Here is a 17561-nt window from a genome sequence, read left to right as displayed (position 1 = left end):
TGTCAGCCCATCGTCTCTAGTTATCAGTGGTATTGTTGGTTCCTTTGTCAGGTACTTTACCAGGTCTGCCACATCTTCACCTCCCTGTCAGGAGGTTGGACTTTGGGGTTGATGAGTCAGGCTGGTTTCAGTATTATTCAAAAGCAGCAGGAGGCCCCTTTTCCTTCCACCACAGACAGCTCCGTAAATAGGTCACTGTTCCAGTTATTTCACCCCCACTCCAGGCAGACCATCCTGCTGCAGGAGTCAGGTGAAATTAAGACTATTGCAATAATAATTCCCCACTGTCTCTTCACTTTTTTACAGTGCTTACCCGTGGTGCAGGAGAACTTCCAGCTGCCTGTTTGTGTGGCTCTATGAGCAAAACACAGCACAATTAGTAAAGTGAAATGAGTTACAATATCTTACTCAAATCTGACAATAGATCCTTACATTACCTTTCATTACCTGGCAGCCATAATATCAGACAAAATTGGGAGTTTGAAGTTGGTTTTGCCCAGTCATTTCTTTAAAAATGGAAGTGATGTTGAAGGGAACCTAGCAGGAGAGTAACGTGCCATCACACGCTCCCTGCTTTATCTTCATGCAATATAGAATTTATTGGAGAGGATCAGATTAGCCACAACAACTGATGTTACTGATAATTAAAATGTATCTGGAAATCCAAATGTTTTAAGATCCCATCTAATGAGCTATGAAACCTGTCTTTGACTATGAATTTTTTATTTTTTACAGCTGAATGCTTGTTTCCATTTCTAGGACATAATTCAACATGGGACTAATGAATTATGTAAAATCAGTCTGCTGGTCTGTTCTGGAGAGTAGGACAGAGTGGCTGATGGCAGGTGCACTCATCTTGTTGTTATACTTGAGATACTTTGGATGGAGAGTGGCTGCACGTCCCTGTTTTGTTTTGCTTTCCAGATCTCAGACAGACAATGAAGGGAATGTAACAGCCGAGGCCAGCACAGGGGGGGTCAACATGGATTCTGCTCTTTATGTCAAAACTGCCCAGCCTGCCCTCGAGGACCTCTCAGGTAAGTCTTGCAGCATGACCCATTACTGGTGTGGTTTGGTTAAATATGAATGGGCTAGAGCAAGGTGATTTTATTCTTAATGCTTTAGTTCCTAATAACTATATTTCTTCCAATTCTTCAGCAGTGAAAGCTGGGTGTCAATAATATGAACTCCAGATGCTTAAGCTCAGCATAAGTGTGCTCCCCAGATTTCTTGAAATCACCAGGAATTCTGCCTGCTTAATGTTTTTCTAGGAGATATACAGCATTTTTTAGGATTAAACTACTATAAGGATAGTAAGTATTCCCAAACATTTAGTATGCATTGTTTAGTTTTAAAAGCTTCATTTCGGAGCTCACAGAAGAGACTATGTTCATTTCCTTGATGTTTTGGTTTGGAGGAATCTCAATATCACTCACATGAATCATACAGAAGCTGAAGCTGCTTGTGGCTAGAATATGAGCAGTCTAAATTAGAAAGTACCTGGTATATTTATGTAGAATTCCTGCTACTGTAAGAAGTATATGCTAGTTAGGAAAAGAATTTAAGCTTATTGATATAACGTGATTTTCAGCAACCATATTCTTTTAGAATCTGCCAGATTCTGTTAATGTGATCTAAAATGTGTTTTTGAAGTCACAGTCTGATCTCCTTATGTCCTCATTTCAGCAATATCTATGATTTTGCTTACTGTGTGCTGTTGCAGGATATCTCATCTGCAGAATATCTCAGTTTGTTTTGCTTTTTGTTTTTCCATCTACTTAGTCTTGGTGTCCCACAGTTTATTGTGAGGTTTTAAACCAAATGCGCTCCTTGAAGAAGTGATGTGGCTAAAAGTTTCACAATTAGATTAACTTCATACTGCATTGCATGTTCTGTCAATGCTGCCTTTATACCTGTGTGCTGATGGCAGAGGTGAGAGGCAGAGTCACTGGTGGGGAAAAGAGCTGCAGAAATGCCTAAGTGAACATATCAGCATGTGCAATTTATACATAGGTGGATTAAGTACTTGAAAGGCAGATAAAAAACACAAGGGATAAAATCCTTGAGAACATTTTTCAGTTCATATTTAAATATAAGAGTTGCAATTAAGAAACACAGTGTCCAGCTGCTTAAACTTTTTCAGCATTGCCTCTTAATTATCATATTGGCTGGGCTGGATGTATTTCAGCCTGCACACTTAAAAGTGTTTATAGATCATGAAAAGTCTTCTGTCTTTAATAACAGATGTTATGTAAGTACAAACCATTACTCACCTAGAATATGTAAGTTTTGGGATCCAGAGGCAGAAGACAGCTGACAACCTCAAATAAGGGAGATGCAAACCTCTGCTGTGCACAGCCAGACCAGACAGCAGCATCCATGAAGGGGCCTTGGGGAAAACAGAGTAAACTAAACAAAATAGTCCCTCAGCCCAAATAAATTAGAAGAAATAAGGCACAGATATCTTCTCTCCCTGCATAGCAGATATTGATACTGTTAATTTAAAAGCACAAGTAAAACAAAAGAGAGCATAGGTAGGGAAAAATGGAAGCAGAATTGTTTAAGGATGCTGCTTGCTCATGAGGAGCTAAGTGATTTCAGAATTAAGCTTTAGGGCCAGCTATCCAATATCTGTCTTTTAAGCATAGTTACAATTCAAGCAGTGGAATGTAATTTAAGTGAAAATTTGGCATCAATTTAGATGTAAGAGTGATCTCAGAAGAAATTGGTTTAGTTTGTCTCCTGTGTTTTCCTGAGAAGTTACCTACCATTTGCCTTCACATCTATGAGAGAAAGGATCTGTAAAAGAGCACTGACCTTTGTTAAGCTAAAGGCCTATAAATATTTTATGTTTCTTACTACAAAAATTTGTAGATCCCTGAGTATAGAAAATGTTTTCTGTCCCAGAGACCCACTGGCTAAAGTAATCAGTCTTGTTAGATGGATGTTTCCAGTTCAGCCAGACCATAATTCTTTGACCCTCTGGCTTAAGTGAATTGTAACTCCGGGAGATGATTTCCCAGAGAGTAGAGACTGATAGAAGAGAAAAATGCTCACAGGGGCACTAAGCACTTTGGTCAGTAGTTTGTAGCACTGCTGCTTTGTAGGCAACAGTGTGTGAGTGGGTTTTTCTGTGCCACCAACATGGTATATTTTAGAAACATGAAATTTAAAGCAGAGAACGTCAAAAGTTCAAACAACAGCTTTTTTATGTGGTTCTTCTCACTTCTGATGTGGTTAATATATAGATATCCATCTAAACTAGCAATTGTATGGGTGCCCAGCATCCTGGCAGCTCAAAAATACATCACTTGTACAGAGAAGACTGATACAAAATGTGAAAAGTTTTACATTTACTGTAGTATTTTCTTTTGTTATGAGTTGTAAACCCTTTAGAATGAAATAATTTCCTTCTGTGCCCAACAGAAGCTTTGTGACGGTTTTTTGGAGATTTTCTGTTCCAGCTTTCAGCTTGCAAAGAATAGGCTGGCACTACTAGAATTCACTTCTCATCAGCCTCTTAGAGGATTTAACTCTATAAAGCTGAGCTGAGGTAGCAACCAAAGCATTTCTGAAAGCTGAGAGCCCGGCAGTAAATTATGCTGAAGAATTAATTAAATTATTAATTGGATAAAGTGGAATTATGCTGATGCAGTAGGAAGACTTTTTTATGTACATAAACTCTACTTTTAAAGAGCAGGACTTTAGTGTGTTTTAGAACAAAGTGTTTAAAGAACAGGATAGTGCTATGAAAGCCAAGTCATCCCCCAGCTTGGTGTCACGTTGCACATTTTAGGAGCAGTAAGTGTGTTGTGATGTTGACAAACAAAAGCTTTTGTTATTTTACCTGAAACATCACTTGGCATGGAAGCACCCACCCAGTCAGCACGGTTTAGTTTGTGGCAAGCTGTTACTGTAGGACAAAGAAGATCTAGTGAAAACACAGCATTGGAGAAATTGCCTGTGTCAGGTTAATGTTAATTGTGTCAATATATGAGATGGAAACGGTGGTATTGATGATGTATATATTCTAATGTGGTTGAAAGTTAACCAGAATTTAAATTGGGTCATATGGGAAATGACAATAAAGCAACATCTCCAAGGTAGCCTGTGCAATGAGTGGTAACCCTGCAGAGCTCATTTCAGGCAGGATGTGATGATGGCAAGTGCCTTCCGAGGGGAATGGAATCTCAATCCTAATCAGTGTAGAAACTGAGAAAAAAGTGCATTTGAGTCAGATTCAGGCACAGGTAGCAGCTCAGTTCTGTGCTGCTCCCTGCCTGGTCCTTACTTATGGCTCACTTTCTCTGCAGGAGAGGATCCGGAGACGCGGCGGTTGCGAACTGTGAAAAACATCGCTGACCTTCGGCAGAACCTGGAGGAAACCATGTCCAGCCTGCGGGGAACCCAGGTCACCCACAGGTAAGGGACCACTGGGCTTGTAACAAAATGGAAACCACTCTGCTCTTACTTTACATCTCTTACACCTGGCTGGATTACATCATTACAAAAATTATTAACGCTGGCAGTGGGAGGCACTGATCTTGTAATTTTTGTCTTTAATGCACAAAATTCGAATAATGTTTGCTGGTTATTAAGATGAAAAGGAATTGATGGGATGGGGTGTATATTGACTCAAAGGTCAAGAATAATCACTTCTTGTTAAATATGTGAGGTGATGTTTAAATATAAGTTACAGTTTAAAATGTTTCTTCTTACTGTTGAATAACGTCAGTGCATTACACCTCTCTCCCCCTATAATATTTTGTAATATTTTGTAATATTTTGTTTAAATAAGAGGTGAACTGTGATTGACCCACATTATCAAGTGCATAACTTAAATTCCTGACCAGACTTTGGACAAACAAATTTTTCTAATATTGTTAGTCATCCCCCGAATGTAATTGCTTTTTCTTTGTAAAGCAGCATTTGGAAATCTTCAGCAATATTTAAAATATGCCATAAATAAACAAAGATTGCTATTACATTTAAGCATTATGTGAATTGGATCTTTTCAGTGTTGAACAGGATGTTTGGGAGAATAAGCTGAGGTTGGGGTCCTACCTAATGCTGGGTGCCTTATGTACCCCAGCCCTAAATGAGTTTATTGGGGGAACACTTTGTGTTTTGGCTTTGCATCTGAAACTGAAGCTGAGCTTGCAAAGATGAACTCCCAAAGCTATTTTTCTTTGCAAATTTCAATTAATGTAACATCTTTTCATGGTTTAATTACTGTAACCAGAGAATACGAAGGGTTTTGCAGTTTACATGTAACATTACATTGAGAATGGTAGAATGCTGTTTATTTTTACTAATACCCACAATAAATTTTTTAAAAGTGGCCTTTAATTGAGCAGGAAAGGAAAAGAGGAGTTCATGTGGGTAAGAGAAGTTGTACCTATAGATTAGCTGCAAATAAATTGGCTGCAACTCAGCTATGAGTATTCAGGGTGTAGTCTTGCAATCTGTATGCATCACCTGAAAACTCTTGGTGTAGTCCCATTTTTAGGGTTTCATAAATAAATCTTACCAATATTTCAAAAATATACATAACTTATGAATATATGAGTAATTTATTGGTTTTTCTGGTTTAGGTTTGAACATCTTCAAAGCAGTTTGTAGTTCATTACTGGTTTGTTAATATAGAAAATAGATTCAGAGGGAAAAAAAATTTGCCTTTTTTCTTACTTTTCATTTACTCCTCTTCATGGTGTAGAAATAGCTCCCATTTGGTGCTGGACACATCTCCAGAGTGAAAATTATCATGAATACAGACAATAAAAGGAAATAAATCAGAAAAATAGAACTTCATCAGGTTTTCCTTTAGTCAGCTTATTATCCCACTCTCTTACCTAGACTGGCAAAACGATGGTGTAATGGAGTGCTTGAAGATGGGAAAGTTGCACTTTGACACAGTAGATAATCCATTTAAAGTCCTGCTTAAGTCTTCTCACGTGTATGTAGAGCATCTGGTGGCTTAGGTGCAAGAGTCTCTTTGGGAACATGGGAGAAGGACCTGAAAAGTGAAAAGAAAGGATCTCCCCAAGTGTTGCAGCAGTAAATTGTTAGTGCTATTACATAAAATCAGTAACTTGGTAATGTTCAGGGCCTTGGAAGCACCTGAAATCTCCTAGCATTCCACATTCCACATTTGTTCCGATGTGTCTTATGCCTCGGAGTGACTACCTAGAACAGAGGCTAGAGAAGATTAAGAGAATAAAGTGGGTATTTATTAAAGGCCTTCATATATAGATATCCATCTAAACTAGCAATTGTGTGGGTGTCAAGCATCCTGGCAGCTCAAAAATGCGTCACTTGTACAGAAAAGACTGATATAAAATGTGAAAAGTTTTACATTTGGGCAGTCAAAGCTTCTGAGAGGGGCCACACCCAAGATGGATGATGGTCAGGAGTTTTTCAGACAATTATATAAGTTTGGTCCATTTACATATCAAGAGTTAATTCTCCAATTACAGCTTCGGGTAAGGAAGTCATATACCCCCAGTTTGTCCCCCCGCCAACTCACGTTTTGTTTATATTTTTTGGGGCCCGAGGCTGTAGGGTATCCTTGAATTTCAGGCCTGGAGGGATTGTTTTGTCTGACCAAAATGTGGAGACGGGTAACTAACGCTCTCTGTGGAGTTTAGAGTTATACACTAAAGCAGTACAGATTTGAAACATAAAAGCTAAAATCCTAAGGCATCACGTCTCTCCTTTGAAGCACACTGGAGACCACGTTTGACACCAACATCACCACCGAGATCAGCGGCCGCAGCATCCTGAGCCTGACCGGGCGGCCGACGCCGCTGTCGTGGCGGCTGGGCCAGTCCAGCCCGCGGCTGCAGGCCGGGGACGCGCCGTCCCTGGGGAACGGCTACCCGCCCCGGGCCAGCACCGGCCGCTTGGCCAGCACCGAGCCGGGCGCCGGGCGCTACCTGTACTCAGCCCCGCTGCGGCGGCAGCTGGCCCCGCGCGGCAGCGGCGTCTGCCACGTGGACATCGCTGGCAAGGCCGGCGATGACATCGACCTGGAGGGCATTGCCGTGGACACCACCGGCTACATGAGCGACGGCGACGTGCTGAGCAAGAACATCAGGGCTGACGACATCACCAGCGGGTGAGTTAGTGCCCCACTTCACGTGGTTCGTCCCTTCCCTTTGTAGCCCTGCGTTTCTCTGATTATTTCGATAAATAAAAGCCGATACCAAAGATACTTTAATAAACCTTTGGAGAGACAGCTCATTATCACAGAGGGGTTTAAACAAAACTCAGTTTTTTAAGTGCACATTAAGGAAATATCCCTAGATATGAAGATATTGATATTGAAGATATGTGATTAAACGTTTTCCTGAGTCAAGACCCATAGTGGTTGCAACATTCATTCTTGCCCACGAGATGGAGGAAGTGAGGCAGGTTTTGTACTTAGCTGAACTCTTTTGCTGCCTGAAGTTTGAGGGGCCAGTTCACTGGAAGGAAATGAGTTCACATCTCTTGTGTTATGTAAAATAGTGGTATGTGCTAAAAAACATTAAAAGAACAAGTCAGTGTGCAGAAACACAAAATGATGGACAGTTATTGACAAGGATTTACATCAACATTTTATCTCTGCCTTGAGTGGAAAAAGCATTGTTCTTTGCTCCAAAGTCAGTACTCAATTCATCTACTTTCAGTTCCTGCTATAAAAGTCATTTTTTCTTAGCTCAAGTACATTAGCATTGATGTTAAAAATTATCATTGAGATTTAAATGGTTTGGTGAGTTTTGGTTTTTTTTTTGTTTTGATTGATGTTTGCTTGTCTCTTTGTTTTTGTTTGATTGTTTTTGGGGCTGTTTGTTTTTGTTTGTTTGTTTGTGTTTTTTGTGGCAGCCCTCTCTGGCCATCTTGCATCCTTTGCTTTTTTGTTTTTTGGGTTTTTTTTAATTAGTGACATTTCTAGTGGCGTTGGTTTTTTTGAAAGATATAATGTCTCTTACTGGAATCCAGCTGCTGCTTTGTCATTAACTTAACCAGTTCAGTTACACCATCTGGAAGCTCCATTAATTCTGTCCATTTTGAATATTTGAATATTTGAATATTTTCACAGTTTTTGAAAAGTCAGACACCTTCTTTTTAATTCTTCATTAGGGAAGCATATAGTAAAGTAGCTGATGCAAAAAACAGTGTAAAATTCTGTTTCAGATAAAATACCAGTAGTTGTTGCTGCATTAATAATGCATCAAATCACTAAAGCACCTTGTGTTTTCCTCATATAAATCAACTTACACCTGGATTTTGTACTGTTTATTGTAGTACCAGTTGCTGCTTTTCCTCTGGACTATGAATTCCATTTAAATTTGTGGCTGCAGTGTTGGTCTGGAAGTCAGGAAAGTAAATTCTAAAAAGCAACATGGTTTCCATAAAACACCTTGAGTGGTAGTTCAGAACTGTGTCAGAACTGTGTCAGCTCAGTCTTCTATTGCTCAGAGACAAGTCCCAGTCTTTGCAGATCTTTACTTAGTGTATAAAATTCAGATTCCACGTTACAGAAAAAGGAAAAATAGAAAAGCTGTCAAATTTATGACTGATACAGCCAGAGAAATCTGTACCTTCACTGATCTCTGTGTATCATTTCCTTTTCTGTGTCTGGTCATCCTGCAGGGCAAAAATTGGGAATCTTCATAGTCTGAAAGTACAAGAATGGTGTTTAGAGTCTGAGTAAGAAAATGGTTTTGTCAGTTGGTACCTCTGTCACCAAAGCAGTGAGTTATATACCAAGAATGATTAACATAGCAGAAGGGTCATGTACTCTACCCCACCTCACTCCTGGCCTTGAGTGTTGGGACATCTTTAACTGAGTATCTGACTCTTTTTCCGACTAGTTTTTAAAGGGCTGAGATACTTTTCACTTTTTACTCATGTAGTAGCCACATACTGATAAATGAGATCTCAATTTAAGGTTCTCAGGACAAGAAGTGTGTACAAATATATTTTTCTCTTCCACATCTTTTGCCTTTAGCTACAGAAGTGTTTTTCTAAATAGTGTGAGTTGGTTTATCAATTTGTATAGCACTGTTGGAGTCATTGACTAAGTTCCAAGGACAGAATTGGTATTGTAGGTCAATCCATTGTTGGAAAGATGCAGCTCCATTTTCAGGTTTTGGATGGGGCTTAGAGATGGGCAGTTTGGGGATTCTCTCCTTGCTACACTCATGGGTATTTGGAGGGAGTGTTGCTGCAAGCAGCCCCACAAGCCTGGGGTTGCAGTCTATGGATGGTAATCATGTGAGTGGATTCCTTGAGAAGGGAATATTGCAGTATTAAATTGCAATAACAGCATTCCAATATTAATGGAGAAGGATGAAAAAATAAGGTTGTTACCTTTGGTGACCCCTAATGACACTGGGTTGCCACCTCCAGTGTGAACAGATGTTTGGTAGCCTTTTCTCTAAGTTATGTTCCCCAATGTCTGTTTAATTCAAATAGTAAGAAAAAATAGGATGGTGTGTTTTTGTGGGAGAGGAATAATAAACTGCTTAGAAATCAGAGAGGTTGCTTCTAAGGAAAGGATCCATGTGTCTTGCTGCAGAACAAATCACCAAGATCAATAGTAGGACAAACAGGCTCAGCATTTCCAGAAGCCGAGCTACACTATGTGCAGAGCAGCACAAGAGGGTATTTAGAGCATGAATAGCTCTTTGTTAGCTGGTATGTGTTTCACTTTGTCATTTTTCAGAATTGCTACAATCCCAAAGTCTGAAAACCTTGGATTTGTGTTTTCATTGGCAAACTGATAGGGAAGGAAGCCAAATATTTGTTACAGCCAAAATAAATCCAATAGCCAAGAAAAACTAGTTTACCCTGTGATCCTGGTGCTTTCTCTGAAATGTACTGGGTCATGGGAAGTTTCATTTGGCCTCCCTTAATGAGTCTGCTCAAGCAGAGCTCTGGCAATCACCAGGGTTGCTTTCTTAGGGTTAAGAAAGAGTATATTTGCCAAAGGGACAGAGAACAGCCCTTAAACTAAGCAAGTCTTCAGGGGATGGATCAAAGGTAAGAAGTTGCCTTTTTGCATGGTCTAAAACATAACCCAGTGATGAAGCAACAGCAGTAGGATTTGTGTCAGCTGGGAAGTGAGTCTTCAACCACTCCTTTTGGTGACTGGCTCAGCTGGAGGCTCAGAGCCTCATTGGAAGGTGGCAGCTCAGAGCCCAGAGTTTTCTCACCTCTCTACCCCAAAGATTGTCCCAGGACAATGTTAATTCTCATGGATTTTTCCCATTTGTTCAGAAGGTTTTCCACTTCAGTCTCCCTCTGGCTACTAGCATACACATTCCTACCCTTTTTTTTGTCTCCTTAGCCCCAGTTTTCTCTAATGAGATGTAGAGTTAATTTCCTTTTTATCTCTTATTGGAATGCAGTAACAGGGCTGTTGGTCAAAAAAAAAAAAAAAAAAAAAAAAAAAAAAAGAAAAGAGCCTTTTATAATTATTTTCACTTCATTTAATTAATCTTCCGTCTGTTTTCATTACCTTAAGTGTGAAGCTTTCTGTGCAGAATTAACAGTGTGTATATATTGGCTAGTGCTGGTCACAAGTTTTCAGGAAATGGCTTTGGGTCTGCAAACACACCTTTGTCAAAATTGTTTTTTGCAGAAGCATGGCTGTTCCAGCTGTGTTCCAGCAATGGTCAGGGCACTGTGCTAAAGTTCTCCTTGCAGCCACCTCCTGTGGGTGCAGTGATTGTTTTTTGGGGGACACAATTACCTTATTATTAATCTCCCCATATTTTATTTGGTGGCAATATGTTTCTGTTCAGTATCTCTGTTTCCTCAACCTCTTAATGTGTTAGCATGCACAATCCTCATGGGGCTATGACTGCTTCTTGTTTATTCAAACCTTTATGCTCCCGGGGAATTGCTTTACAAGCACTGGAAGCAGTTGGATTTGGACTGTGCATGAAGGATGCTAAAAGGGAGAACAGGCCACTCTGAGCTGGGGAATCAGACTTTGTACCTGCTTCTGCTCAGGTCTCAAACTCATGCAGAAGCACTGTGCCCTTCATCGACCAAAACCATCATTGAAATAGAGTTCTGAAGTAGGCTTACATTTAGGAGTTATATCTGATGTGAGGCAAAAAAGAGCTGAAATTGAGGACAGATTTCATTGAGTGTTGAAGTGTAGCTGGTACCTGTAGGATTCTTGCAGCTGTTTCTTGGTTTTGTGCTATTTATCAGTCAGCCAGTGACACATTTTCCTCAGATGTCAGGGTCACAGGTGGTACAACAGACCTCCCCTAGGGCTGAGGTTTCACAGAAGGAGGACTCTGCAGTTTGCTGCTAATGAGGATTTGTTAATGGTAACAGTAAGTGAGAGAAACCCTTTCCTTCTAAGCTGTCTGCAGCAGAAGTGGCTGCTGCTCCAGGTGAGTCGTGGCTGGCTGGAAGTCAGGGGTGCAGGAGTTAATCCTGGACTGGGTGAGAGCTGGGTGCCCCATGCACTGATTCATTGCTTGTTGCTGTTAGAGTGGTTTGGTTGTTTCCTCTGTTGGGCTGCAGGGGGTGTCAGGCCCGAGACAAAGAGGCGACACTCACAGCTCACTGTAACAAGACGAAAGCCTCTACTGTCTGTGAGCACGCTTAAGTAGAGTGCTTGATGTTTCCCGTGCTCACATAGGTGGTTACATTTACAAATTCTGTCACTCACTTTCTCAGCCAGTGATACATCAGCACTTAGGGTCCAATAGATGAGCAGGGATTTTCACCCAGGTACCTTCCTGCTTAACAGACTGGCTGGGTTTCAAATTGCATCTTTTAGAAAAGCTGCAGTATTCACTACCACAATTGCTTTGTCTATAGGCTTTTCTTTCCTACCTTCCTTCTTTCTGACCTATTTTTTTCCATAATTATTACCTCTGTATTTTTTCTGTACACTTTGGGTTACAGTGTATTAGTAATTTACTGGACACTGCTCTTTAAATTATATGGTTTTAGTGATAAGGTTCCATCTAAATACAGTGGATGGGTGAAACTGCATTCCTTTTATGGCTCTAGCACTTCAACATGACAAAGACTCATTAGGAGGTTTATTTTATTTTTCTTCTGTGTTTGAGCAGAGTTTATTTGAACTGCCTTTCATCTTGCTAGGGCTGACTATTTCTGCACTGCAATCTTTTCAACATTGCAGAATAGTATCTATATATGGTAAATGGATAATTAACATAAATAATGAGGGAGTCAGGCAAGCAAATTCAAAAATTTGACTTTCATGAAAAGGGATAAGGAAACATTAACTTCTGATTTATAGCAAAGAAGGTTGCAATTGAGTTTGGATTTAAAGTTAGAGTTGATGTGGTGTTGTAAAAATGAAAAGAAAAAATATGGCAGTGTTTAAATAAAGGTAGTATTCTTATTCCAATAACTGCACTTGCAGTTCTTTGCAGGAGACATGAGTAGGATATTGCACAAGCATATTCAGTATTATTAATTTTGTGTATTGTTTTAAGTATTCTTGAATGTTGCACTCACTTCAGGAGTAGTTCTTGTGTCAGCTTCATCAATAAGAAAGTGTTTATCGTTTATCTCAAGTGATATTTCAGTTCATATGCTCTCATAGAATCTTTATTGCAGTGTGACTCAGCGTAGGAAGAGAAGGTAAGCCTATGAGGTATGACCTTATACATCACCTTTTTTTTTCCAGTATAATGGTAAAATACCCATGTTAGGTCATACATAGTGCTAATCAATAAAATGAATGCAATAGTTGTGGTGTTGTATTTGTAGTTACTTCTATACACTGACCTGTCTTTAATAATTACCAAAATACAATTTAATAGTTAAATTTAATTTAACCTGCCAACAGGTTGTTGTAATTTGAGTGAAGGGACAGCTTCTAAAGGACAAAATAGGGTCCCAGTCCAGGGCTAGCCAGTAGAGGGGGATGCAGTCATTCACACTGTGTCAAGGCAGATCATCTGCAGGAAAAGAGCAGGCACGAGGGAATAATCCAAAGTTGCTGTGGAGTCACTCTTGCTCTGCTGCTGACACTCCTGTGAATCTCTGGAGAAGCTGCAGCCCCTCCTTAATCTTGTTTGGTCACAGGTCATTCCTCTCCTGAACAGAATTGAAGAGGGTGATGAAAGATGGATCACTTTTTCTATAGTTTATTTCTATGATTTTCATTGAAATGGACTCTGAGAAAGAATTTAGGCATTGAAATCAAAATTGACATGTGCAAAGCCCCATTGAAAACTGCCTGATTCTGGTGGTCATTCAGCTGGCTTCAGGCCAGCAGAGGTTGGTGGTGATGATGCTTGGTGGGTATGAATGTTGTCCTCTTTTCAGTAATGAGTTTTCACCGTGTTTCCCTGGGGTCCAGAGTGACATTTGCACACCTGAAAGGATTGACCTTTTGAGTGTTTTTCAGTCTGACTCCAGCCCAGTCTGCCTGGGCTGACTGGATTTTAAAAAGAGTTTTAAAAGCATTGGTGGAGCAGGCCTCCTCCTTGAGGTAAAGGTGAATTTGTGGTTAAGGTGCTCTTGGCCGACAGATGGAGCGAGTGTTGGAAAGAGCATCACACACTGGAGATTCTCCTCTGGATCAGGAATGGCTGCAGCCATATGAGAGACACTTTCTTTCAGTGTAATATTCTTTCAAGTATTGACAGCTTCTCTTTGACTACATATATCTAAGACTGCTCATTCCACACAAAAGTTTCTTCAAAAGCTCTGTCAGAAGCTGTTGTTCTGGATGTGGGGATGTGTGGGAGCAGCAGCCACCCAATTCCCTTACAGGGGGCACTGTCCTTGGAATTCCTTGCCTGCAGACTGCTTGAAGTGGAGAAGACATAGAAAAGAAAAAATAGCCTTGGACAGCATTGCCCAAAAATTATTTGATGGCTGCTGAAGGACTTATGTGCCAGGCAGCTTTAACACATCTCCAGACAGAAGAGTATTGATTTCACAGAAGCCACTTATTTCTGCATATGTCTTTTTTTTTTTTTTTTTTTTTTTTTTTTAATGGAAAAAGGTCTGAGCATTAAGTAGTTAATTGGATGAACTTGTTTTGCTTCCAGACTGGTTTGAACAAAGGGAATAGGCAGCACCATTCATGCTATTAGTGATTTACACGAGAGAGGTTTCTCTAAATAAACTATGAAACTAATGTATACTTACTAAGTTTTGCATAATCCCATTTTTCCTGTCTTACCTGTTAGTAGGACAGGTATCTCCTCCTTTTCAGCAATGATTAGGATTTTTGAGTCTGCAAGTAATTTGTTCAGGCCTTACTCCTTGTTTGGGTTAAGCATCTGCAAAACAATTGGTAGTTCATTCATTAGTTCGTTAATTATAAATAGTTACTGATTATTAATAAAAGTCTATTAATTTATAAATTACAGACTACCCTAAATATAAATTAAATGTTATTAATTGAGCAATAGGTTTGCCCTTCTATGAATCTGAACTGTAATATTTAGTCTAATATTAGGGATTTGGGCATTGTATTAGGAGTCCCTACCTGCAAGCTCAGGACCTAATCCTGTTCTTGAAAGTTTTTTTTTGAAATTCACAAGGATCAATAATAGAACTTAAACCAACCACAGGCTTGTAGACAGGGTCTGTGTCCAACTCTTTGGCTAGAGTGATCAGGTACTTATCAAGTACTGATTCAAGTCAGGCAAGAATGAAGACTTTGGGGAATATAAACATGGGAAAAGCCCATATGGTCTAATGCCAGTGTTATGATGAAAAATGCAGATCAAATTGATGCTAAACTGAGAAATTTGCAGTTGTCATAATCCAGCTGTTAGGGTAGCATTTATTTTTAAGTCAGATTTAGGACATAACCATAGTTGCAGTAACAAGGTGGTTTTGATCCCAATCAGCGTATTTCAGAAACAGCACTGGGGAATTTTCTGCTGTGGATTTTTAGCAACTGGCAGAGTTAGAGTTGTTCTTTGATACTCAAAGCTCGTTAAGCCTCTTGATCTCGTTTAACTGACTGTAATGATGAGACAGATGAAGCCTAGTGAAAATAGAGATTTGAAGGAAAACATTAAGGATAACAGTGTTACTGCTACATCAATAAGAGAACATTTCTTCATGTCAAAGCAGATGTTCATGTGTGAAATAATTCCCTCAAGCTCTTTGTTTCTTAAAGTTTCAAGCTCTTAGGTTGCTGGGCAAGTCCTCTGCCCAGGAGACACCTGGGCAGCTATTCCCACACCAGCCTGTAATCAAAAGCAGGAAATCCAAGAGAAAGGCAGGACCACCTGAGTGTGAGAGTCCAGTGCCATTCAAGGCTGTTCTCCTGCTTGTGGGATTGGGATTTTGGAGCTACAGTATTTTGAGCAGGCCAGGGTAGGCTTGCCTGGTCTGTTGTTTGTTGCTGATTTACCTGCTGCTCCTTCTCTTCCTAATCCTTAAGTAAAGAATGCTTTTCCCTTGCCTATCTATTTTCGAACTTGGAAAATTCATATTAATGCATTAAGGAGTGAAATGAATATATATGAAGTGGTAGAGTTGTCAGGCCATAAAAGTAAGTGTGTTGTTGGCTGGCTGTATCTGTCAGTAAGTAGGGAGTGCAGACAGAAGTCAAGTGATTCAGACCACTGGATTTTCTGATCCCTGGCATGACCCATTCCTGTTTCCTCAGGGTGCCTTTCAGGAAAGGGAAATAAATCACTTCAGCATCAGAAATACCCTAAAAATATTACACTTGGAAGGGCTTGATATGGCACACAAAATTTCTGAGGCACAGAAAGGGTGTATTTGGCTAAAGAAAAGAGAAGCTTAAAGGTCCTGGTTGTCCAAAGCAAATTATTTTAGGCCTATAATGCAGGGCAGAAAGCCACTTTCTAATAGGAAAAAAGTGTTACCTAGGAAGTGGGCTAGAAGTCCTAATTGTGTATTAGAAATGCATAATACTACTCTTGTTTAACCTGAGTCTTTTCATATTGAGAGAACTTTGATTATTTTTTTTTTCCTTGCTGATGAAGAGTGGAGCTATAGTGATGAATATTCATACATTCATTCCTGGAAAGATCAGAAACTCCTTTTCACCAACCTCATCACTGTTTCACTGTCCATTCATTAAATACTATTATATTCAGCTTCATTAAAGGCAGTCACTCCCCTGGCTGTTGGTGCCATTCATGAAGCATGTGTGAGATCAAATAGTTTTTTGTACAATTTACCTATCCCTATAAAAGTCAGAGTCTGGATACTGTGCTTTTGCCCAGATCATATATTAAAACTTTTTCTTATTTTGGGGCATGTAAAAGAATACTTCTAAGTCCTGTTTGTTTTGCACTGAATGCAAAATTCTTAGCAGTCATGAAGCTAGCAAGGCTCTTAGTGTAAATTTGTCATGATTTTTAATATGAAAAGTCAGATAAATTACACTTAGGCCTAGCACAGTCGTTTGGACTGCAGTGTGTCATTGTAGGGGAGACACCAATATTCTTGGGTTCCACCTTGTGTGGGTGTGATAGGACAATGCATTCAAATAACTGAGTACTGTTTCAGTTATATACAGGATAATATTTCCTTGGTCTTGTTTCCCCCTGAGTAAAACACCAGAAGATTTTCCATAGAAAAATGTGCCTTCATTATATTCTCCTTTCCCATAAAGCAAAAATCTGCAGCAATAATAATGTATTCATAAGGGCAAGACAGTTTCTTAAAGCCAAGACAATTGAAGTTTGAAGGGATGGAGAGGAAGGAAAAGAAAGCAATGGCTGGAGGTTTGTGGAACTAGAAGCTTTGAATCTCCCCTGCACTAACCAATGGATAGTAAACCGGGTTTTTTAAATTTATTTTAAAGTGTATTTATTTTAAATGTGTTTTTCTCCCCAGACTTTAGAAGTTAGAGCCTTTCCTTCTTCCTTCACCTTGCTGTTGCATGAAGGACTTCAGGCATCATTGATTTTGGCATCTTTTCCGAACTAAACATTCCTGGGTAGAGGAGATTGTGTGAAATAAAAATGAGATATAAAGCTTTCAAACTGTGATTACACAAGCCCATTTCAAAATACAAAAGTCTATCCTGTGTTGTTCTGGCATGTAAGAAACTTGTCTTATTGGTATGGAGTGTAAAAGTCATCATTTATGGCTATGCTTTTTCACATGGACTTGTTTAGGAAAGTGTCGTGATCTAGTTGTCAGAGGTGCCAAAGCCATCCAGCATCCATTGGCTTATGTAAGATTTATCAGTGCTTGAAACCAATTTTTAAAATTTGAGCTACTGCAGTGTTATTCTAATCATTTAGCTTGCTGTGTGGAAGATTAAATACGCTGATGCTGGTGAAAAGGCATTGATATCAGCATGGCTAGCTCTTAAGGGTACTATATTTATTTCCACACCTTCTGAGTGATACATATGAAAAGCAATCTATTTCAGCTGTAACAGATCTTTTTATCAAAGGACCAATATGCCAGGAATCTTACAGCAAAGCCAGAAGCTGCATTTTCCAGCACACGTGCAAAGAGTATTGCTACAGAAATGTTTTTCATGTGCAGACAAGTAGCTGCAGTAAACCAGTTAGTGTATGTACATTAGATGTTTTTGCAAAATACTCTTTACATGT

The 17561-nt window shown here is 39.6% G+C and overlaps 1 protein-coding gene across 2 annotated transcripts in view; it reads left to right on the top strand.

Annotated features, from left to right (window-relative positions):
- Positions 1-17561, top strand: part of NAV2 (neuron navigator 2) — a 199399-nt gene that overhangs the window by 100283 nt on the left and 81555 nt on the right. For both annotated transcript variants that reach the window (XM_056492748.1, XM_056492747.1), the window contains 3 exons: positions 925-1037; positions 4314-4422; positions 6722-7117. In XM_056492748.1, coding sequence (XP_056348723.1) covers positions 925-1037; positions 4314-4422; positions 6722-7117 — 618 coding nt within the window. The remainder of the gene's footprint in view (positions 1-924; positions 1038-4313; positions 4423-6721; positions 7118-17561) is intronic.

This window comes from Oenanthe melanoleuca, chromosome 5, assembly GCF_029582105.1.
Source record: "Oenanthe melanoleuca isolate GR-GAL-2019-014 chromosome 5, OMel1.0, whole genome shotgun sequence".
NCBI classification, from domain to species: Eukaryota; Metazoa; Chordata; class Aves; order Passeriformes; family Muscicapidae; genus Oenanthe; species Oenanthe melanoleuca.
This window is presented reverse-complemented; position numbering and strand designations above follow the sequence as displayed.